Raw genomic sequence first — 25290 nt, 5'->3', positions numbered from 1 at the left:
TGTCGTTTGGGAAGTTCTTGAAAAGAGAAGCATCTATGAAGATCCCATTGGAATTCTGGACCAAAGCTCTACCTGGATGGATGACATCTGGGCCTATCTCTCAGACGACACACTTCCTGATTCGCCACAGGAAGCAGCCGTCCTGAAGAAGCGAGCTGCAAGCTTCGAGTTGAAAAATGGAGAACTCTTCAAGGCGGGGTTTCTTAAGCCCCTGTTGAAGTGTGTCACCCTAGAAAAGGGGAAGGAAGTTCTCGAAGACTTGCACTCGGGATTTTGCGCCTCCCACATAGGCGACAGGTCCCTAGCCGTTAGAGCCAGACGACATTACTTTTGGCCCACTCTTGAGGCAGATGCCAAGGAGTTGGTGAAGAAATGTGACAAGTGCCAAAAGTTTGGCAAAATTATTCACCGTCCGGCTACTGATCTGACGGCCATCCACAACCCAATCCCGTTTGCAAAATGGGGCATGGACATTCTAGGTCCTTACACGCCTGCTCCAGGCGGAAAGCGCTACATCTTGGTGGCTGTGGATTATTTCACCAAGTGGGTGGAGGCTGAGGCGGTTAAAAACATCAAGACCTCAGACGTAATTTCCTTCATTTGGAAGAACATTATCACCCGGTATGGGGTACCTATGTCTATGGTGTTTGATAATGGTCCTCAGTTTGAGACGCCTCAGCTAAAAACTTGGTTGGGAGATCAGGGGATCTCAAGCTATTTTGCATCTGTTGGCCGGCCCCAAGCAAACGGCCAAGTTGAAGCCTTCAACAAACTCATCTCAGACGGCATTAAAAAGAAAATAGAAAGAGCCGGTGGCTTATGGGCAGAAGAATTAATCCATGTCCTATGGGCCATCCGGACAATAGCGAAAGGGGCAACCGGTGAAACCCCATTTCTCATGGTTTACGGTGCTGAAGCCGTCTTGCCCATCGAACATTACGAGCCGACTCTCAGAGTCATGCTGTATGATGAAGAGGCAAACTGGGAAGCAATGCGCCTGGCATTGGATTCACTCCCAGAACGCAGGGGCAACGCCGCCTTGCGTCATGAGATTTACCGTTTGAGAATGATTAGAGCCTACAACAAAAAAGTACACAAGCGTCCTTTGAAAGTTGACGACTTAGTGTTACGGAAAATGGAGGCAACCGGTAGGGCCAATGAGCTGGGTAAGCTAACTCCAAATTGGGAAGGCCCCTACCGGATCTATGAAGAAGCAAGGGATGGCACCTACCGCCTGGAAACCCCAGACGGCAGGCGTCTACCTAGAACTTGGAATGTAGACAATCTAAAAAAGTACTACTTTTGAGATTGTAAATTTTTTGTAAACAGTGAGTCAATTAATGAAGATCCAGACTTTGTTTGCAAAATTGAGTTATTGATTGATTAATCCATCCGGGTAATACCCAGGCGGATTCTTCTTTACCTAACTAAGTTTGACACTTAGAAAAGGTTACATTTATTGGTCCACCTGGGTAATACTCGGATCCCTTGTTTGTTTAAGTTTGATACTTTGTTTATTCAACTGCCTGATTATCTGCCTGGGTAATACCCAGACTGACCCGATTTGTTTAAAAAACTAAGTTCGATACTTAGTGTAAATTCAATACTGACTAAAAACTAAGCACAAAAATGTTTAGTGGCTATACAACCGGTCTCAAACAAAACCAGAGGCTAAAATGGCCGGATGGTTGCTCACTTTATAAAATCGCCTGTCCCAACATGGACAAAGGCGTCCGGCGACACCCCTCCGGGTGCAATCGTCGCAGAGAACAGACTATCTATCGGTTCTACGTACCTATGCAGACAACAAAAATTAAACGACCAAATTGGTCAACTCATAGCCGTCTGACCAAAATAACCTATGAAGAATGAATTAAGTTTCCGGATACTGGATGCCCATAGGCATCAGTCGGTTACCGGCTGAAGTTCTCACTTAGGTTATTTATTCCAAAATTGCACTTCCCACCCCAATTGGGGCAAAAGAGTTGTTCAATGGCTATGAAATCTCTACCAAGACGGACAAACGCCGTCTGTGTAGTGACTGAAACGCCTGTTGGTGTACGGATGTGCACTTGGTTTGGGGCAATCACTACTGTGATTGATTGACTTACAAACGTATCATGTTCTTCGCAGCATCAGACGTTTTCAAGTCAATCAACCAACTCCACTTGAAACCAATCACACAGGACAGCCAGACTATTGACTAGCTAGGCAAAAAATCGCCGCATGCTTTTGATAAGTTAGGCAAAATGAAAAATTAAAAATTTGCACAAAATAAAAATTCAACTTCAAATGCAAAATGATCAAAACCGACTCAGTCGGTGCATTTCATAAAAGTCCACCCAACCAAACGGTTGTAGCGGATCAAATGTTAACCGGACCCCGTCCGGGAAAAAGAAATTGTTAATTAACCCGGATCCTTAGCCGGTAAATACAAGGAAACTCGGCACGCAGGCCGGAAAAGGTAAGTCTTGGCATACAGCCGCTGAATAAAAGAAAATAAAAGGAAAAGATTGGCATACTGCCGCTGAGTGGTCACTTCTGGCCTGCAGACGGAGCCTCCTGGTCCCCCTCCTCCTCACCATCTGAGGGTATCTCTTGCGCTTCACCAGGACCAGGAAGCTCAGGCACGGACGACTCATTGTTGGAGTTGACCCAGACTTCGAAAGAGGCAGGCTCTGGCTCGCCTTGTTCTCTCAAGTACACCACGTACTCGGCATAGCTGTGCGCCATTGCCCAGATGCTATAATCCGCGTCTAGGTACAAGGCAGCCCAGGCAATCTTCATACGGGCGTAATTGTCAGCGTCACTCTCAGCAACAAGGTGGTTTTGCTCCGCCTCCAGGGTTGCTGCAAAGTTCTTCTGAGCCTGAGCAGCCTCCTTCTCCAGCTTTTGAACCTTGGCCTTCAGTTTGGTGTTCTCTTCGGAAACACCTTTAAGTGTGCCAAGGTCCGTCTGGGCCTTCTTGAGCGCCTCATCAGCCTTCTTGGCGCTCTCATCCGCCTTCTTCTGGGCCTCCTCCGCCGCCTTCTTAGCCGTCTCAGCATCCGACGCCTGCTGTTTGGCCGTCTCCAGATCCGCCTCCAGCTGCTGGATTCTAGACGCCTGTGTCATAATTATTGCTTTAGTTTCAAGTTCATTTACGATAATCGAGTGTAAAGCAATATTATCAGCGTCTATGGCGGACTTCTTGGCCCTTTTTACCTCTTCCCGTTTGCGGGAATAAGGACGTTTGAGCCTGTCCACCCACAGCATGGCCTGCAAAAAGTCAGGCAGCATAAGTATGGCAGGCGGGATAAGACATTTGGAAAAAATAAAATTGAATTGACAAGTTTCTTACCTCAGCCAGAAGGGATAGAATGCGTTCAAGATTGAATGTCTCTATCCCAGGGATATTGTCCTTATCCCTCTTCCGGACGGCTTCCAGCATGGCCTTGGCATGCTTCTGGACGTCTGGCCAGCGGAGAGATAGATCTACACCATAATCAATACGTGACGAGTGCGAAACTAAGGCAGCACCTATTTGTTGCCGACCGTCTGAGGATGACGTCTGTTGGGAGTGGGATTTCACCCATAAAGGCCACCCCAGCTCAAGCGGGGATTCAAAAGGGTTCTTACCTTCAGAGCCGGCCAAGCGAGAACCGCTTGCAGGCGTGGTGAACCCTGCGGCTGCTGATAAGGGGTTGACAAGATCAAGGCACACGCTGCCGCCTACCTTCTCGAGTCGCCCCGATATCCGCATCGTCTTAGCCTCGGCTGAGGCGCCAAGAGTTGATGCAGAGGTGGATTTTTTGATTTTGTTGAGAACGGCAGGGTTCTCCTCCCTAGCCCGTTTGAGTTGCTTCTCAAACGACTTTCCAACCTCTCCTCCCTGAAAAATAACCAAAGTTAAGGTTAGCATCCGGGAAAATGATTTTAAAGGATCAACGTATGAAAGGGTCAGGCGTTTGTTACCTTGGCCTTGAGTTCAGCCGCAGCTTTCTCCGCAAGATCCTTGCGGATGGTTGCAGAAGATCGTTTGGGAGTTTTCTCCGATTGCAGCATGTTTAGAGCTTCTTCTGCAAAAAGAAAGAAATTGGTCAATATCATAAGTCAATTTCGAGAGAAAAATACTACAGACGGTATAAACTCAAGCGCATACGTTATGTAAACATGTGCCCTAGCCCGCAGGCGGCTAGGAAACATTCATCCTTGAACCAGGCGCTCTTGGGGATCCAATTCTTGGGAACTTTTATTGTTTCCCCGGTTGACAGAGTTGCGTCTGTGAGGCCAAAAAAGTCTGCCTCAATTATCTTGTCAAAATCTTCCTCTGGGATCCGGGGAAGAGCGCACTTCCTGCCCAACAAGTCGGGCTTCTTATTGTACAGACGGAATTCATAATTTTCCCATCTGGTTGGGGCTGACATCAAGTAGAACCTGTGCTTCCAGCCATCGAACTTTGAGACCTTGTCCAAGGTCATCATATATTGCGGCTGCGTGGTTAGAGTGTACCACGCCCTCCAGCCGCCTGGGCTTCTGCTGAGATAGTGCATGCTTGCAAAAGCCTCCCAGCCGGGGTTAAGCCCCTGGAACTCGCAGGCGGCAGCATACCCCAGAATGTTGGTCCAGGAGTTGGGGGTAAGTTGCCAGACCCCAAGGCCGTAGGCTCTTAAAATTGCCTTCACCGCCTGGTGAAGGGGGAAGCGAAGGCAAGCTTTGAACGCCGCCTCATAACAGCCAAAATAGTTGTTGGCGTTCTGTTCATCGTCCTCCCAGGCGATGGTGCCATTCTCAGGCGGCACCCGGATCCTATACCCGTCTCCTAGCGGGTGCATTTTTCGTAAAATTCTTTAAGTTTTCTTCCATTTGGATCCGGTCCTTGGAAGAGACATGGATGCTGAAGGGATCATCCTTCTCGCTCCACTTTTTCCTTTTTTCCTCCTCGCTATCAGGAAGCGGGGGTAAGTCATCACTGCTTTCATAGGTAGAGGCGGAGCTGTCGCTCTCCGTCTCCTCCTCGCTATGACCCAAGGGGGCAGAGACGGCCTCGTCGCCGCCTTGGTCACACTCTTCCAAGAAAGAGTCAGCAGGGGTTGAAGGGGCGCGCAGAGGGGATCTCTCCAGAGCCGTCTGGTCTCCCTGACCAGACGTTTCTCCCTCAGGCGTTTGGCCGCCTGAGCCTTCGCTTTTGTAATTTGGATCCGTTGCCATCTGCATTGTCCGAGCCATGGTGTCCTGCACAGACACATAACTGGTCGAAATCCAAGGCAAAGGGTGGTCCCAACACCCCGAGACGGCACTCCCAGTCCTAGAATCAGCCGTCCCTGGTGACCGGCTGGACTCTAACCTAGGTTGTGCCGTGTGTGTTGGTGATATAGTGTTTATATAGTGTTTTATCCTCGTCCCGTGGTCGTTATTAGTAGTGTTTTTGGCTCTTTCGGGCCACTTTTATTACTAATTTGTGTGTTCTAGTGTTTTCGTAGTTTTAGTTGTATTTTACAGGAAATTGCACTCTTGGAGCATTTTCCCGGGCCTTATTGGATCGACTACGGAAGCTAGAAGGACACGACCACTTTTGGAGCCCAAGATCGGTGAGAGCCGGTGACTAAGGGCTTGGTAATTTGGATCACGAGGCATTTGGACCAAGTATTCGAGACCCGAGAGGAAATATGGATTGGGCAGAGAAATCTAGCCTAATCGAAGTTCAAGCCTCGAAGATGAAGATCGGGGCCAATCAGGCAAGCATACGCCCGATCGGGCGGCTGCGAGCATTAGTGCCCTCAAGGAAGAGGCGCGCCCGATCGGGTGAGCTAGGCTCGATCGGGCGCGGCACATCAGAAGAAGCATTTGAAAAAAGGCGGGCCCGATCGGGTGCCCCTTCGCCCGCTCGGGCGCGTGTTTTCTTAGGACCTGATTAAGTTTTGTTTTAATTTTTGTTTTAGGAGAAGTTTATATACGTTTTTGTACAGAATAAGTACTTACCTCTTTCTCTTAGACTTTCTCTCTCTACTTAGTATCTTTCTCTCTCTGAAATTCTCTCTAAACTTTTGTTCTTAATTCCTTCATTAATTCCATATTTACTTTGGTACAATTTCTTCCCTTTTCAATTTCAGCTATTTTAATTGTTTTCTTGTTATTGCTTTTAATTATTTATTTGATTGGTTTAGTTATGATGATTAGTGAGTAGTTTAATTCTAGGGTTTATGGGGATCCGTAATTAATATGAAGGGATAGTTTGTTATTATTGATTGTTAATATTGCATGATAATTTCCTATTAAATTGTTTTAATTCTTTGCAATTATATTATGAATCGAGCAGATGTAATTTGATTGTGAATGTTTAGCAATATTGAATTGATGAATCGAGCAGATGTTGATTTAATATTAAAGGCTATTTTTAATAGGAACTTAGGTCTAGTAAATCGCGAAAGCCTGTTAGATCTATGTTGATTAATAAATTGCGAGAGCCTATTAATCATGTTATCTGTGCATTGTTAATTATTAATTACTTCGTTCTATCCCGGAATATTAATTATTGGTGAACCTGTGACCCTAGGTTTCCTTATTATTGATTCTTTTCTCCCTAAACTTGTTCTTCGTAGTATAGAATTCTTACCTAAAAATATTGGTTACTTAGATAATGTAGAGTATAATAATTAATTAGAATTAAAAAGACATGTTTCCCTGTGGAGTTCGACCCTACTTCCCTATCTACCTTAGTTAGTGATTTAGGTAATTATTTTTTATTAGGGGATACGACTTTACCCTGTCAGAGATAGAGACGGTACCTTTGGATTTGATATCTGAAGGAAGGCAGGTCCGGCTGGGTCGTCGAAGAACAAACTTTCTTACTCGCGTCTGACTCAAACGGATGACTTCTGCTCTCTCAAAGTTTTTCTCTCTAGGAAATTTTTGTAAACGTACAAAATTATGAGGGTAAAATGACTATATATAGAGGGTAAATATGGGGGCATTTCCGTAATTTACTCGGAAGGTGAACGGTTACTTCTTTATGGTAAAATTATCGCCAACCTGAGTGTGACACGTGTCATAGATGCCACGTGGCGTGCCACGTCACATCTGTGAGGGGCAAATGTTTAGGGTAATTTTACCCCGCCACGTGGTCCAATCAGAGTGGCCCAAAGTGGACCAATCCCTGCTTGACACGTGTCACTCTAGAAATAAAGGGAAAATGGCGGCCTTCAGGCCCAAATCCCGAGGACGCCGCAAAACGGCGCAGCCCACCAATGATTAGGGTTCCGTAACCTAATCAGGGGCACAATTTCCAAAGATCCTATAAATAGGGAGATGTCCCTCCTTTTGAGGACACGTTTTATCATTTATTACACATTTTACTCTTTGATAGAGACATCCTGAGCTTGGAATCCGAGCAGATCCCTACCTAAATTTCCGCACCTTTTTTCTCCCTTCAAGTTTCTAACTTGTGCGTCGGAGGCGGAGCACCACCCAACTGGTGTCTCCGTTTGTTTTGCAGGTACAGCTCACCCCGGATCAGTCTTCGTGTCGTAACTCTCCCGAGGGACAAAAACACCCAAAACAGTAATGTGAATAGTTCACGAAGGAATCTATGGCACTCATGTAAACGGCAAAATGCTAGTCCAGAAAATAATGCGAGAAGGATATTATTGGACTACAATGAATAGGGATTGCCATCAATATGTAAAAAGATGCCCTAAGTGCCAAATTTATGCCAATTTACAACATGTCCCTCCATCTTTCCTCTACACCTACACATCGCCATGGCCATTCTCTACATGGGGAATTGACATAATTGGCAAAATCACTCCCCCGGGAACAGGAGGCCACGAATTTATCCTAGTAGCAATCGATTACTTTACAAAGTGGGTCGAAGCGCAATCATACGCTAAACTCACTGCAAAACATGTAGCACTCTTTATCGAAAGAAATATTATTTGTCGATATGGAGTCCCACATGAAATGATAAGTGACAATGGAAATCACTTTCAAGCCGAATGTGAAGAATTGCTACAAAAATATGGCGTTCAACATCATCATTCTTCCCCTTATAGACCTCAAGCAAACGGAGCAGTTGAGGCAGCTAATAAAAACCTAAAGACTATCATCGAGAAAATGACAGAAAATTATAAGGATTGGCCTGACAAGCTTCACTTCGCATAGTGGGGTTATCGCACGTCAATCCGTACATCAACAAGAAATACGCCATTTTCCTTGGTATATGGAATGGATGTCGTACAACCTGTCGAATTAGAAATACCATCTCTACGCATTGCGCTAGAGAGTAAACTCGATGAAGTTGAATAGACTAGGGCAAGATATGAAGAATTGATTCTACTCGACGAGAAACGACTAGAAGCTCTACATCACACTCAATGTTACCAAACTCGTATGGCTAGGCAGTTTAATAAAAAGGTCAAGACAAGAAATATCAAAGTAGGAGATTTGGTATTAAAAGCACTAAGGAAAAATGTTTTAGACCCAAGGGGAAAATTTAGACCTAATTGGTCTGGACCCTTCATTGTCAAGACAATCCTATCAGGAGGTGCATCAAAACTAACTGATATGGATGGCAATGAATTCTTAAACATGACCAATCTTGACCAACTTAAGAAATACTACCCATAATTACTTGAGTAGGATACTCAAGAGAGCTACGTTCGGCCTGATTCCTTAAGAAAGGATATGTAGGCAACCCTTTACGGGTGCGGCCACTTTATTTTTCGACATCTCCGCGTTCAAGAATTAATTAAAATTTCAACAGAAAAATCGGCGAATTATTGGCGTCACAGAACAGAACCTGGCGCCAGCCAGAAGTCATCAGCGCCAGCCGATGGAATTGACGCCTTGCGCCAGACTTCAATGGCAGGCGCCAAATGCCAATGACTGGCGCAAATTCGGGAATAAAATCTGGGCGAATTTCGGTATTTTTTCGGAAAATTTCGACTTCCGTACTCGAAGAATTTCTGGAAAATTATTTTTTTTTTCGATTTTCATTGCTTTAATAAAATAAATTTAAAGTAAATAATTTAATTGAAAGCTAAAATTTCATTAATAAAATAAAATTACATTATTGATGGAATTTAATAAAGCTGAAATAAATTAACTTTGAATAAAAATAACAATCTAAGTCTAATAAATCTAAAGCTAAGCAATGATCTTAATCTTTCTTTTCCTTTCTAGCTCTTTTCCAATTCTTGTCTGCTTCCTCCTCTTCATCCATAACTTTTGCTAGTAGGCATCCTTTAGAGGACCTACATTTGATTTTAGAGTAGATGGTCTCCCCTTCAGCTAACACTCCATGCTTCTTTTCCACCCAAGCTTTTTTGTCTGTGGTGTTAGCTTTCCTTTTTCCTTTGTCTTTGGTAGTACCTCTCTTCCTAGGCATTGCAGGTGTTTTGAATTCAATTCTTGCACCTAAGCGTTCTTTGGCAGGAGTCACCCTGTCACCTAGACGATTCTTCACATCGGTTCTACCCTGATCAGTCGAAGATTTCTTCAGCAACCACTTCTTTACATCATTGGGCAAAGAAGGAGGAACCTTTTGGGTAATCACTTCCCATAAAGGTCTAGCGCCCCAGTAAGCATCGAATCTATCTACTTCTTGAGATACAGGGTACTCATAGGGAGGACGAAGATCCCCGGAAGGAAATTCTGAAGCAAGCCGTATTGTCTTTTTACCCTGCAGGGATAATAATGAGTTACACGAGACAAGCTTGGAAGACGGCAGAAAGGTTGCTTGTTAAAACCAACCATCCTTTTATTTTCCACCATGGGATGACCCACTTGATAGCAAAATCACGTGATTCAAAGACTTTTCTCCACCCATGGAGCCCAATTTTAGGGATGCGCTTCTTCCTTCTCACAAAGCAATTGGGAGTATATTTTTCAATGTCGTCCGGAGGGCTAATTAATCCTAGCCTCTACATTAGCCACATCTGTAAAAAATTGCAATGCAAATAAATTGTTATTACAATACAAAAATATATATTTTGATTTCTGTAATTAAAAATATTATTTTTCTACCTGTAATAAAATTGGAGAGCCGCGAAGAGGCGCTTTTGGGTCCCTTTTCAATTCATCTAGACCAATCATAGTCTCTCCAACTATTAACGGCATTGGATTTCTCCCTGATTCGATTTGTTCTAAAACAGTGGTTATAATTGATTGACCCTCATTATTTTTACCACTACTAAGAAAAAATTGATTAAGCATGCAAAATAAGAACTCCCTTCTTCTATATATATGAAAAGATTCAGAAAGAGGTTTATCAAAATAATGGCGTGCAAATTCTTTCAAATTAACTATGTTGCCATCTACTATTTTTGATAAATCCCTTTCCTTTAAATTAAAGAAGCGCTCAAAATCCTTATAATAGTATGCGTCTACTCTAGGGATTGGTATAAGGTCTATCGCAGGGAAGCCTAAGATAGCACCAAATTCCTCCGGCAAAGGGCTAATCTCGTCATACCCTATTCTGAAACAATGAGTATCAACATTCCAAAATTCTAAAGCAGTATGTATGAAGTCTAGGTCAAGATCTACCCCTTTGATGCCATAAATTCCCCCCAGGCGAAATAAATCTAATTCTTTTCTCTCCCTCGCATTAAGAGATCGACACCATTCATGAGTATATTGAGTGAAGGTCTTGGTGACTAAAGACATGATTATTGTTTTTCTAAAGAAGAGAATTATTTATTCGCTAGAATTATGAGAAGAATCGACTGGGCAGGGGGATTTTTATACACAAATTGCGAGGAATTTTAATCAGATTAAAATACAGCATCAGCGTCAATTGGCGCCAGCCACCACCGCTTAGCGCCACACGCTAAGTGTAGCGCCTGGCGCCACGCGCCATAGTGTGGCGCCAGCTGGCGCCAAGTTGCCAGATCAGTCGCGCGTCCTCAACTTGCGTTTTTAATATTAAACTCGAGTCGGTTAATGAATTTATGGCTCTTTTAATCCTTTTCTATCCTTTTTCCTAATTAATTAAATATAGCTATTATTTTTTTAATTTTTATTATTCTTTTTGGACTTTATTTTAATTTCCAAACACCCGACATTTTATTCAATTTTTTTTCCTTTTTTTATTTTTTCTTTTTGGGGGAGAGAGTCGGATACCCTCCATCAATAATAAAAATGACGGAATTTTTGCGCAAAATTGTTTGCCACACTTTTTCTTGCACACACTAACATACACATAAGTTCATGTGTCTATAAATAATGAGTCAAAGGCAAAGTTCTACAAAAAAGTCAAAATAAAATATACACTGGAACAAACTACGGCGCTGGAGGACATAGGCCCATCATATCATAAAATTGCGCCGTACGAGGAGTCACCTCTCCACCAGCTCCACTCTCCGTAGGAAGAGGAAGACTCAATATAGGACCACTCCAGCCAGGATCAACTTGAGGCTGAGGCCGCGGAGGCTGCTGCGATGACGAGTCAACCTCGTACATCCCACCACCTCTGAAAGCCGAGGTAGCCTCTCCTACCGGTGAAGCGTGAGCACCCTCAGAAGAAGATCCCGAGCCCTCTGCAACGTCAGCTCGAGCAGCCTCATAGCGACCGCCTCTACCCCCTGACGAAGTGCGACGACGTCTCGAGCTAGACCTCGCCGGATCCCTCCGCCCCTCAGGTCTCGTACGAGTGTGAGAAGCGATAGGCTGGCCCTGCAAAAAGAGTTAAATCAGAAACAAAGTAAAATTGAAGCAGCAATGAAAGAATAATGAGCAAAAAAAGGCTACCTCTCGGATGACGTCATCCCGACGGCAAGTGGCCGCATTCCTCATCCGGACAAGCTGGCTCCGAAAGGCATCTATGCATCGTGCCATAGCCGAAACCACCTCGCGTGAAAACTGTCAGAAAAATAAGTCAGTAAATATACATGATATATGAACAGGGCCATTTTGAGTAAAAAGCGTCATAAACCTTAATAAAATGCTCTCCTATACAATTTTAGGGCTTACACACATACAACTACCCAACATTGACATGTTATGAGAAATAAATAGTTCATTTGATAAGTAATGTAGGAAATGGGCTACATAGAAGTCATATAGGTAATATTTGATAAAATAATATTGTTTTGCCTAATTAATTGATTTTAACATAATGTTTTTGTATTTGAAGTTTTGCAAGGTCCAAAAGGATGGTCCGTTGACAATCAAGGAGCTTAATGAAGTACGTGACATGTTGGCGTCTTTTATCACCTTCAACATGTAAATGACATTGTAATTGTAAATTATTTATGTTAACTTTTGAACTATATAACTTATTATTCATTATATATTTACTTACTATTATTTGTATATGTAAGCAACTTTTTTTTATTGTATTGCGTTTGGGAATATTTATATCTATATATATAATTGAATTCTTGTTTTTAATATTATTTTTGTATCTTATTGTATTAATTAATAATATTATTATTAGTTATTTTAATAATAATATTATTAATTATTTTATTTAATATAATTGCTGGAATTACAGGTTATTATTATTGCTGGAAAAAGGTTTTTTTTTAAAAAATATTATTGCACGAAAATTGGAAAAAAAAATAAAAAAAAAATTATTTGGTGAATAGGCACCGGTTAGCTACCACCCAAAAAAAATGGCGGGAGAGCAGTTAAAGGCACCGGTTAACCGGTGCCTAATTGGGTATATGGCACCGGTTTTGAACCGGTGCTAAAAGGGGGGGGGGGGTTTGGCACCCCTCACATAAGCAGCGGTTCAAATCGGTGCCTTAGACCGGGTTTGAACCGCTGCCAAAGCACTATTTTCACCTAGTGGACTTAGAGAAGAACGGTGAGTACTCTGTACGATTAGTTTAAAGGGTTGTTTTAGGTGAGTACGATGCGGGTAATGTGGTCTCTTCCTCTAGCTCCCCAAACTTTTGGAATAAAATATGGCATGCATATACTCTACCGCGTGTTAAATTATTTGTTTGGAGGGCTTGTAGATCAAGGGGCATTACCAACCTTAGTTGGGCTGAGTAAAAGACTGCCAAGAAGGGATTCTATATGTTCGTTATGTCAGGTTGAGCAGGGAACTAAGCTTCACTGCTTGAGGAACTGCATTATTGCTCGCATTATGTGGGACGCGAGTGGTTTAGGGGGCGATGTCCAGGGGATTTCCTGCAATTTTGGGGACATGTGCATCTTATTTAGAGAGGTTGTCTAGAGCTGAACATGGCCTATTTCTCACAATCTGTTGGGAAATTTGGAATGCAAGGAACAAGTGGATTTTTGAAGGGGGAGAATGCGATCTGAATCGATCCTTGGAGTATGTTCATAAGCTTATGCGCGAGATAAAGGGGGAATATGTGAGTAAGGTGAGTGTGGGAAGGAACAAGAGAATGTGTTGGAAAGCTCCGGAGGAAGGCTGGGTAAAATTTAATGTGGATGGTGGAACTTACGAAGGGTTGAGGAGTTGTGCTGGAGCGGTGGTGCGAAATGGGAGGGGAGACTCTTTACTTGCTGCTTCGTGGATGACTGAAGATCGGTGGACGTCGGAGATCGCTAAAGCTAAGGCTTTATTTATTGAGTCAAGCTTGCTATTGAGGCGGGTTACAAAAGGGTAGTGGTAGAAAGTGATTGTCTTGGTGTTAGAATCTGACTCCTTTTGATGTATTAGAATCCCTTTAGATGTTTCTTTGAGTTTACTGTATGTTTTCTATCCAGGAGTTTGGGCCCCAAAACGTGCGGCGATCTATCCTTTTGGCGGCAAGAACGCTAGCCTTGAGCGGTCGCTCTCTACTTTGAGTCGTGTTTCTGGTTCTTGTATTGGCAGGTTTGCATCTTCAATGTTGCCGGCTCATCAAGCTTCATTTCCCGCTTCTAGGTGTCTTTGCCGAGAGCTTGTTTCTTCGATGTCGCCTTCTTCTCTGGCTCCATGAGAATGATTGCCCCAACTCAATCGACACCACTCCGAGGAGGAAATTTAGAGATGAAGCTCTCAACAAGTTGTTCGAGCACAACAACCCCAAAGACAAGCTCCTCGACAACAACGAAGATCAAGCTCCAGAGGCAACAAAGATTCCAGAAGTCAGCCGCATCAACGGCGCACCAGAGACTCAAGATAGTTTAGGATTTTCTAATTTTGTTTTTCAACTCTTGTAAGTCGACGAGGTCGTTGTTAGCTTAAGTGGGGGAGGATGTCAGAATCCGACTCTTTTTTATGTATTAGATTTCTTTTAGCTGTTTTCTTAGAGTTTACTTTATGTTTTCTAAGCCTGAGGTCCCATTGTTGTGTTACTGTCAGTTCTGTGTTCACTAGGGATTCTCCTTGTAATCAAATTAAAGCTCTTTAGAGGGTGAATGATTAATGAAATCTTAAGTCATCTACCAAGTGTTGCCTTGCTTTTATGCTTGTTTGTTGTTAGACCTTTATAGATATTGTGTCTTACTTGCATAATAGCTCCCCTCCAAACCAACTTGATGCACTAAGAACTCGTGGTTCGGATCCGCTAATGCCCGCCTTGAAGTATTGGTCGTCACACGCCCTAACCACCCGCACTCCGTCGCCAAAATAGACGTGAGTGCTCCTGTGATTTAATTGCACGTTTGTGTTGCTTTGTGCTCACAAGCCCCTCTTTCGCTCAAGGATAGAGTTCTTGCCGCCAAAAGGCTAGAGCGTGCCGCACGTTTCGGGGCCCAAACTCCCGGACCGTGACACTTAGCCTAATTAATGCTATTTCATCACAAGAGAAAGGTAGTAGTAGTATCCATTTGATTTTTGATGATGTTTATCATTTTAGTATTTTCTTTGAGTCTGTGTGTTGGAGTTTGTAGGTAGAGAAGGAAATAGAGCTGCCCACGAGACAGCTCATTGCCTACCATGGGTAGTGGGTTGCCGAACTTGGGTGACGAATTTCCCGTCTAAGCTTGTATCGATTTTGAATGCTGAGCTTATTATGAATGAAAGCTAGTTGCTCTTTTGGAGCTTTGTTTCCTAAAAAAAAACACGCACCCGAAGCAACGCTCAAACCACACACTAGCTATACCAAAAGCCGATCATAATTATCAAATTAAAGAATACTACAACTAGCAACCCGGACATCGCCCATACCTCACAGGCTCACACTAACCTTTTGCGCGTTTATAGATTTCTCCATCCAGCGTATAGGCCGAAATCGATCGTAAGCAGAGCAGCAACACTGAAAATAAAGAAGTTTGTTGAGCGGAGTAAAGTTTAGGCGTTTAACAATGGTTGGGACGAACTTGAAGGCAGAAACTACGTCGCTGATGGACGAAAGGGATGCTACGGAGTCTGAAATCAACGCAATTATTCACCGTCTTTGCCAGGACGGAGGTCCTGGTCTATCTGCCAACCTTGTCGACTCCGAGGTAATCTCTTATTATTAAACCCCTTTTTGTGTTGTGATTCTGTCAATTGATTGAATTTGTTGGCTCAATTTCCACAATTTGATTTGAGGTTTATCCATTGCCAGTTCAATTATAAACCCTTACTTGGTGTATCTTTCTTATTTATTTTAATTGTACTAGATGTTTAGTGAAATTTATATAGGGTATATGATTTCAACTTCCTGTTAAGATACTTGGGTGCGTTGATTCTCAAATCGGTATAAACATTCAAAATTATATGTTTTTAACTATAAGTAATGCTCGATTTACATGTTATTCGCTTTGACTATCTTGAACTTCTGAATTTGTACTAGTACAGAAAATCTCATTTACATTGTTTTGTTTACATATGGCAACTCTTGCAGGGTTTCCCTCGTGCAGACATTAATATACCGGCTGTTCGAGCAGACCGTCAGCGCCTAGCTGGTAAGATACTTGATTTATTGTTGCTATTATACATTACTAGGATAATATTTCGTGCTATGCAGATCATACCAAGTAAAGGTTGGTGGAGGTGTTCTTGGCATGTAAACTAACTAGTTGAAGAAAGGTTGGGGTGGTGAATGCATGGTAGAGTTGAGGGGTGGGTGCTGGTTTTCTGGCAGGGGAATGTATTTGGGTAGGTGTAGATAATTAAGCTAGGTTAATTAAGGGGACCACATTTCCTTCTTACCTTTTATCTAATGCTCCTTGGTTTGTGAGCCATTTTACTTGATTGCAAGTAATATCAAAATTTAAATACGTGATCGAAAGTTACAACTTTCACAACCTTTGTCAATTGGAGGTCCAACGATCCTCTTTAAGCATGTTCCTTTCCCTGGAAGCTGTAAAGAAAAATATGTATTCGAAGATGAAATCAAAGTGAGGAGTTTTTTTTTTTTCTTTATGTTTTGCCGGTGGATGTAGTTTTTGCAATATGTTGAAGAGTCAGTTGATCCCTTGCTTTTGTTTCTGTCTTTGAATGCTTTCATTTGTGGTATGTTAGTATTTGTAGTAATTTTGTTGGTTCAATCTTGGCAAAGTGAATGGTCTTTCAAAAACGTTCTCTTTTATTTTGCTACCACAATTACTGTACTCTATTATCCCCAATGAAGTCACTTCTGCTTTTGCTTCTGCTTACTCGGCCTGCTGTAGTAGATACCATATTTCTGGAGAAGTGGAGAGTGGTGGCCAAAGGACCAGAAGAGAAGTGGGGGGAGTGAAGAATAATAAGTTTTTCTACTTCTGTCCTCTAATTATTTAGCTTGTGCTATTATAGTTATATTTATGGTTGGGAGAGGAGTAGTATTGTTATTATTTCAAATTGATTGATGAGTACCTTGCTATCCTTCACTTGTGTCTCCTCTGATTTTTATTTGCTTCACACCATTCCAATGTGCTAGAACATGGAGGAGAGAGATTAGAATGCAGAGGCGGAGATGATGCAGCTGCTTGAGGAGGGGGGGGGGGGGTCCATGGGAAGAGATTAGAGGGGAAGTGGTTGTTTTGCAGTGGCAATGGTGGTGCCTCTTTGTGGGAGAGAATCAGAGAATGGGAAAGGACTTGGGTGATCTTAAAAATTAACTTTACAATACATCTATCTTCAAAATACTTGTTCAATGTAAAAACTGTATGAATATGTGGGGTTATGCTTATCAAATAGAATATTAAAAAATTATTAGTTTAAATGTTTATTTCTCGTATGGTTCCCTTTTAACAATTGAAATAGGTGTAATGTGGATTTGTGGTAGTTTATCACTATATCCTATGTAAAGGAACTCTTGAGAGTTGTAACTTGTAAGACTTGTAACACATTATTAATGGATGATTTATGAGGATTTATTTATGGCTATTTTCATTTGTAGAATTTATTGTGTGTCTTAAGTCATACACAAACCTTTATTTCAATATTTTGGACTGACTTTTACTTTATTTATTTATTTTATACGCAGAGCTTAGAATTGACCACATAAATCTCACAGAGAAAATCAGTCAAAATATACAACTTTTACATGCTACGAAACTGGGACCTAAGGTTTCAACCACCATGGATTCAGGTAGAGCAATTTTTATAATGTTTTTTTATAATTAATTAATTTATTTTTACTTGTTACTTGGATATTATTCATTTTAACCAAATGACAGTTTTGGATGATGAATTTTTGTTAGATGTGTGCTTTTTGATATTTGAAGTGAACTTTGGAGATTTAAATTAATTGTCAAATTTAATGATTATCATGTTTCAAAAAAAAAAAAAAAAGATTAAATGATTGTAAATATACAATTATACAACTTTCTAGGATGGCTGATGATGTACGAATATTAGTTATTCAGATATGTTTATAGGTCCTTATTGTTTCCAGGAATCTTCAGCATCCAGACTTGTCTGCTCCTTGGTACACCTATACAAGATTTATTTATTTATTTTTTTTTTTTCCCCAAAGATCATTTGAAATGTATCAGCCAATTCAGGCTCTTTTGTGGAACTATTAAGTGTTGATACTGCTTAATCCACTTATCAGATTAAATTACTCATGCTTGGGGGTGTGCATAAAAAATTTGGACTTGAATGGACTGAACCAGATTGATTTCTGGAAGTTCCATGCAAAAGCCTATACTTTAACATTTTCTACGGTTAGTGGATGAAGGCTCTTTAACAGTTTAACTCTTTAAGTCATTTATGGTCCCCTCAAAGCTCCAATCTCCTCCCTGTTCCCCTCATTCGTTTTCCTCTAGCAATTACTTGATAGCCTGGTACAACCTTCTTCCTGGCTCTGTCCTCTTTCTTGATCTATGTCTTTTGTTTCTCTTCTAGCAATCTGGTTACTTAGTAGTTTTGCTTCATCACTGTCAATTAGGTTGATGTAAAAGAAAAGGCGATGTTGGCCAACCATAAAAGTTCTTCAACTAATTGTTGTCTAACCAATTGAGTTATTTACTTGCTTATTTCAGTTAATTATTGCTTAAATTTATAATTAATGGATTTGATTTTGTGTTCTATGCGTTTTTTTGAGATTTCTTGGGGTTGCATATTTTGCAGATTTGGGGGTAGTTTTAATGTTATATGAATGTTGTAATTTTATGGGTGCTTATGTGTAGAATGATGCTTAAATTTACCAAGATTTGGATTTAATAGAAACTAGACAACACATAAGTGCCATGGTAATTTAAGCTTGATTTCAATACTATAGTCGCAGTTTGTATGTTACTTTTCGTAATAAAACTAGATGAATCACACAAAAAATTAAAATAAAAACTCTTAACAGGTCCATTTGATTTCAATTCGTATCAGATTGGAACTATCAAGTTCGGAACAGTCAACAACCATATCATATTCAGAATTACACTGTTCTGGTCTCCAGTCTAAGAAAAGTTAGGATTCTGGCTTAAAGTTTTGGACCGATGCAAAGTCTTATACTATATTTAGTGTGTAGGCTGTCCAAAATTTGTATGTCCTCCATTCTTTTTAACTTTACTAATAGCTCCGTAGCAAGCAATTTGAGGAAGAGATTAGAGAAGATAAACAAGCGATCTCTTTCTCTAATTGTGTGACAAGGAGCTATTAGTCAAGAAAATAATCACGGAGGAAGTATATTACCTTATTAGGTAAATAATTTTCATTTGTAAGTCACCACAATGCTTGCAACCGACATCGTAACTCTTATAGATGCCCATTTCACAACTCCACTACTGGGATTTTTTTTTTCCTTGGGTTGATATAAGCAGAGAAAAGAGACATCCTTTGATATGAACTGACTAAGATTGATAAATATTCGGACAAGAATAGCACCAAGTTACTGTTTCGTTGATGGAAGAACAAAAGATAGTTTTGGTAACTTTAGGTTATCACTCTCCTTGGCAACTTTAGGCTTCACATCTCTAACAAGGTTCTTGATATTCAAATTGTATAACTACTACTGATGCTACTCATTTCTTATGTATACAATCAAGGTACTCAAAAGTACACTCTAGCTTTAATTAGTCCTTTTCTTCTTTTGCTTCTACTGCTTCCCTCTCCTTGCCATGCTACCACACCACTTAGTGTTTCTTTGATTAATTTTGCCTGCTTCCTCCAAAGGTGTTTCATCACTGTCTTGTTGTTGCCCTGCTGTCACTTGGCCTCCTGCTGGTCGTTTCTTCCTTGTGTACACAGCCATAGGTTGCTCACTTGGTGGGTTCATCACATCCTTTCTCCACCATGGCCCCTTCTCTCCTGTTGCCCACCATCAGCCGATTCCCTAACTCCCATCCCTGGCGAACTACCATACCCCTACTTTCTTTCTTGGCGAACTTACTAATTCCAAACCATTAGCTCTTCTACTCAATAAACTACCAATCCTCAAACCCCTCTCCAGTATCCACTCTTTATTGGTGGCTAGATTTTTCTTGCTGCCATCTCTCCCTCTTTCTCAACCTTGCTGGTGGCTGGAGTGTTATTTCTGGAAAAATCGTGGTGGAGCTCCTTTGATGGGGATTGGGAAACGGGAACTGAAGCAATGAGAAGAGGGAGGGGGCTGGGTTCAGGTTTGTGGTTGGAGGATAGTGGAAGGATTGCTAGAACATGGGAAGAAAGTGAAGGGGATGATTTTGGTGTGGGAGGAGAGAAATAGAGGTGTTGGGTAGTGAGGATTGAGGAAAATGAGAATAGGGCTAAATAAAAAATACAATAAGTAAGAAGAAAGATGCTTTGGAATCCAGGGGAATCAACTTTCAACTTCTTTTTTGCGTGACATGTTAATGATCACACCCAGTTTTATAGTTGGTCCCATGGTAGTAGAAAGTTTGCTTCAGGCTGCACCTGTTTAGTTTGTTTAGGTTTGAAATGAAAATTTGAGCTTACTATTTCCATCTGATGTGTTACTACTTGATTTCATTCCATCACAAGTATGAAGTCCTTGTTTATTGAAGAAACTTACAAAGAGAGAGATAATCTGCTATCTTCCTTATCTAATGGCTGTGTATCTCTATGGACAGATGATGTTGATATGAGTAATACTGTTGGTCCTGCAAACGCTGATACAACTAGCGGAATCCCTTTTGCAATGGTAGATGAAATAGCTGAGGCATCTCCTGCAGCAGAAGATGGTTTGCAGCTTGGGGATCAGATGGTGAAATTTGGAAGTGTAGAATCTGGGGATGACTTACTACCCAGGCTTGCCTCTGAAGTTCAGAAAAATCAAGGCACTGCAACATCTGTGGTTGTTATGAGGCAGGGTGTGTTAACAAGCTTGTATATAACTCCTCGAACATGGGAAGGAAGCGGTTTACTGGGGTATGTTGGATATTCTCTTCCACCTTTTAAATTAATAGTGTGTGTGTGTTTTTTTTTATTTTTTTTTAATTTATTTTTTATTTTTCATTATTATTATTATTATGATTACTATGTTTAAAATTGAAATCCATCCCAAGTTGAATGTGTAAAGTCGACTTTGTGTGCAAATAAAAAAAGGTTCCCTATTGTATTCAACATTATGACAAATGGATAATAAATCGAATATTAGATATAGGAGTAAGGACTTGTAGTTGTAGATATAGTAGTAATAAAGTTCAAAACCTACAACCTTAAGCTCTACTGTATTTTACCCTCGCGGAAGGAAGGTAGAACTCACCTTTCATAAAGAGGTGGTCCCTGATAAGGAGATTGGCTTGTAGTTGTAGATTTTGAACGTTTAGTAGAACACACATGGTTCAAGTTCTACCGAAGTAAAGTTTATAGAGATTTGGCTGACTTATGGAACATAAAGAAAGTAAGAAAGGGGAGTGAGTGGTAAGTACTTAAGTAATCAAGAAAGAGGTAAACATTGACAACATTACCCATGTGATTAGAAGATATAGAGTGTGTACAACAAACTTACAAAAGTTGATTGGTCATCAATTTTCAGTGGTAGAGATGTAATTTCAACATAAATACTTTGCATTGAGGAAGTGATGCATGTAATGTGGAACTTGCCACATTGCCTGTACACATTTTATTAAACAAGGCATACGAAATATAATGTTAAATTTGAAAATGCTGTACCTTCAGTAAAAAAATCAATTTGAAATATATGCAAAAGAATAGAATACAATTATTTATATTAAAAGGACATTTTTATAGTAGCTGTGGGCTTGTGGCGTTATGGTTGATAACAAACCAGTTGTGGGTTTACTAGGTTTACGCAAAAGAAAAAAACTTAAAACAGGAAATTGTAAGCAACCAAGAACACTCCCAATATCTAATTTATGATGTCTTTTATCATAGCTCTAGGATCACATCCTATGTTTTTTTGTAGATTGTTCATCTTCCGGCAAATTGAGTTTAAGTGTTTGTTTTGCAGATGTCATTTTAAATTTCTCTGATGTTATACTTCTACGATAGCAAGGTGAAGCAAGTTTTAAGGTGTTGCCTTTATGCATGTCAAGGGGGTTTTACAAGCTGCTCCTGCTTTGCTACTGGATCATTTGCCACAGTATTATGAGTTTGTATATGCTATCGGAGTCGCTTGAACAATCAGTTGTTCTTGGGGGTTGTTTATCTAGCTCTCCTGCTGTAGTGCTGTGTCTTCAGAGCCATGTTTTGCACGTTATTTTACATCAGGTGGTCTGCCCGTATTTGGTGATTGTATGCCAAGACAAATTTGTACATTTGAGTCTACTTGGAGGTGCTAAGGTGTTTTTATTTTTTTATTATTTTTTTTAAAAGATTTTGACCTAGGCTCCTAGAGCTAAGTTAACGTACTACTTTTGGTTTAAACTAGGGGTGAGCATGGGACGGGTACCCGTACCATTAGTACTAACAGTTCGGGTACCCGATCACCAATATCACTAAAAGTGATATTTATAAACCGAACCGATAAGTTCGAGTACCTGGATTTTCGAAACGGTTATCGGGTACCCCAATAGTGATAATCAAACTTAATAAATTAGTTATTATGATATATTTTAACACTAATTAACAGCAATATCATATGATCTTGACCAAATTATTAATTATATTACTAATCATTGATATTATATAGTGATTATGAAGTAAAGTAAGGGTTTAGATTTTGGAAAAAATAGATTTAAGTAGAATAAAAAAACAAAAAATTGCTTATCGGTTCAGAACAGGTAACCATTAATTTTAAAATGATACCCAATAACCATACCCGATAACAAATTAACGGAACGGGTATCCGAATTGTTATGGTTATCGAATTGAGTACCCTAATTTTCGAAATGGTAATAGAACGGGTTTTCAGGTAGTTTTGCTCAGCCCTAGTTTAAACAATCACTAATAGTATGTCACTCAAAAAAAAAAAAAAAAAAAAAAAAAAAAAAAAAAAAAAAAACCAAGAAAATAGTATGTCAAATGAAACTTTTTTTTGGTATAAAGAGCCACAAGAGCGGGTGATGAGTTTCGATCCCAGTATCACCTGGAATAAAGAGGGGAGCTCTAACTATTTGAGCTATTCCTCACACTCTATGTCAAATGAAACTGTTAATATGAATGTTAGATGGAAAAATGAAAATGTATAGATAGAAGAGCAGTTTTTTTATTATTATTATTATTATTATTATTATTATTATTATTTTATTTTTTTTTGTAATAAATCAATCGGGGAGTAGTTTAATTAAAGATAGTTAAGGCGATAACATGTTCCTTGTATTGAAATTCAACATTTTATTTTTCGGCAGGCGAAAGTAAACATTGGTTTATTTATTATTAATCAAATATAATCACGGTTTCAAAAAAAAAAATGTAATCACATTTAGGGGCCATTTGGTTCACCAAGAGGAAAGGGAATGACTAAGAGAAAGGGAAAGAGGGAGAATGGAAAGCAACTCCCCTATTTATTATAGGTTGTTTGTTCACAAAGGAGAAAGGGAATGAAATGGAACTTCACATGGAAGTACCAACTCACTGTCAACAACCAACTCCAACCCCTCCCCCAGCGGTGCCGAGATCCCCCACCCACTTCGTCGGTCCCCACCCCTCACTGCAGGCGACTTACTCCCCTCGTCCACCGCGCCGCCGCCCTCCCTCGTCCACCGCACCACCGCCCCTTTCCTTCTAATTGTTGATGTTGTCCCTCTTCTCTCTCTTTTTTAAGTGATTTGTTTGATAGATCTACTAGGCTGATTGTTAATAGAGTTTCATATGTTGTTTTTTGGGTGTTTGGGGGTTGTTTATGGGTTTTTTTTTTGTTGAGATGGTTAGGGCTTTTGGGTGGTTTTTGGGGTGGTTTTTGTAGTGGTTTTCATGGTGGGTGTGGTGATTTCGTGGGTAATGAGTGGTGAACGTGGTGGTTGAGGGTAAATTCGAATGAAGTTGGGTAATTTGGGGAAGATGGGTTTTTTTCCGGGTGGATTAGGGTGGCTTCGGTGGTGAATGTTGGTTTTAGGTGGTTTCGATGGTGGCAGCAGGGGCGTCGGCGTGGTTAGCGGTGGTTCAGGTGGTCAGTTGGTAGTTCTGGTGGGTGGATGGTGGCTATGCGGTGGTTCTGATGGTGTTAGGGTGGCTAGGCGGTGGTTCTGGTGGTGTTAGGGTGGTTGGATGGTGGCTAGGCGGTGGCGTCTGTTTAGGGTAAAAATTACCCATGACAAATGGACCAATTCGGACCTGCCACGTGTCCACCACGTGGGCCAATCAGCGCTCGCCATTTGTCACCCTAAGAGGTCCAACATGGACTAATCAGGCCACGCCACGTGGCCTCCCATATGCCAAATAGGCAAAATGGCCACCAAGGCCCAAAGTCCGAGAGAAGCCCAATTTGCCCTGGTTAACCTAAACCTAAAATTGGCACGCTTCTCAAGACTATAAATACTTAATTAATCCTCATTAAAGGGGATTCAGCAATTGATGACTCTCACCTAGAGAAGTCTAAACACATTGATCACTCCTCCCCTAGAGGAACCAGATCTCCCACCTTTACTTTCCGCATTTATTACTCCTCAAACAAGTACTAACTTGACCGTTGGAGGCGGAGCTCCCACCACAAGGAGTCTCCGTTGTTTTGCAGGTACAGGCGCAAGGATACCAGTCCCGGAATTGTAACTCTCCCGCAGGACATCAGAAAACCCCGAAACATTTTGGCGCCGTCTGTAGGGAGAGTACTTTCGAGATGGTATCACAGTCTGTACCGGTTCTAAGTGAGAAGCGTTCCATGGACAACCCCCTGGTCCAGTCAGACTAGGATACCGACGAAGAATATGAAGTTGAGACTCACACGGCCCCTGACGGGTCCCTCAGAGCTCGACGCACCCGTCCCATCGAAAGGAGGGAACGGGGAGACTACCTGGCTAAATCTAGTAAACCAGTCGGCCCGCCGCCTGATCATCAACAGGCGACCGAGGGATCTGCCCCTATAACCAGGAATGAACTCATGGCCCTCATGAGTAGTTTCAAAGGAGAGATCCAAGACTTGATCAATAGAAGGGTGCCTGTTCCTGCAAAGGAACAGTCGGCCAGAAGACCCTCCCAATCTGGGAGGAAGAACCTGCAAAGGATCGGGAGGCGACTACTCACCCTAGACCTAAGGGGAGAGAGGCGCCAGTGATCGACCTAACAAAGTACCGCTTCCCTTCTCTAGGGAAGAGGAAGCCCATCCGCCTTATTCAACTGGATGGATCAAGGAAAACATACTCTGATGCTCGAATGATAATCGAGCAAAAGAAGAATCACCAACTGTCAGAGTCGGCCACTACTACCGATTTTCAAGATAGTCTTCATAATACCTCCATGAGGTATACCCAATCAAATTACGAGAGCCAGATAGGCGGCACCTCCTGTCGGTCTGGATCCCATAAAAACTAGTCGGCCCCGCATGTGCCACAAACGCCATACGGCCGAATAACAGGAGTCGGATGGTCAAGCTTGTAGGCTATTATTATTATCAAATCATTATTATGATTTTGAATTAAAAAAAAAAGAAAAAAAAAGGGCGACTTGTTTCTTTAAATCTGTTGAGTGGGGCTGTGCTACTTGCAACCCGAAAGCCAACTAATTTC

General features: G+C 41.3%; 2 protein-coding genes across 2 annotated transcripts; one reads left to right on the top strand and one right to left on the bottom strand.

Annotated features, from left to right (window-relative positions):
* Positions 1 to 2535: 2535 nt before the first annotated feature.
* Positions 2536 to 4432, bottom strand: LOC110685592 (translation initiation factor IF-2-like). The gene is made up of 4 exons (XM_021862146.1): positions 4417 to 4432; positions 3955 to 4058; positions 3716 to 3871; positions 2536 to 3087 (listed from the first exon to the last, which is right to left on the bottom strand). The coding sequence occupies exons 1-4, from the start codon at positions 4430 to 4432 to the stop codon at positions 2536 to 2538; spliced, it is 828 nt and encodes a 275-aa protein (XP_021717838.1).
* Positions 4433 to 15040: 10608 nt separating this feature from the next.
* Positions 15041 to 22238, top strand: LOC110685574 (26S proteasome non-ATPase regulatory subunit 9). The gene is made up of 5 exons (XM_021862129.1): positions 15041 to 15324; positions 15708 to 15768; positions 17274 to 17378; positions 20296 to 20593; positions 21639 to 22238. The coding sequence occupies exons 1-5, from the start codon at positions 15184 to 15186 to the stop codon at positions 21658 to 21660; spliced, it is 627 nt and encodes a 208-aa protein (XP_021717821.1). The 5' UTR covers positions 15041 to 15183; the 3' UTR covers positions 21661 to 22238.
* The last annotated feature ends 3052 nt before the right edge of the window (positions 22239 to 25290 follow it).

Source organism: Chenopodium quinoa, unplaced genomic scaffold (assembly GCF_001683475.1).
Source record: "Chenopodium quinoa cultivar QQ74 unplaced genomic scaffold, ASM168347v1, whole genome shotgun sequence".
Classification (NCBI taxonomy): Eukaryota; Viridiplantae; Streptophyta; class Magnoliopsida; order Caryophyllales; family Amaranthaceae; genus Chenopodium; species Chenopodium quinoa.
Note: the sequence above shows the minus strand (reverse complement) of the source record. Positions and strands in the feature narration are given on the sequence as shown.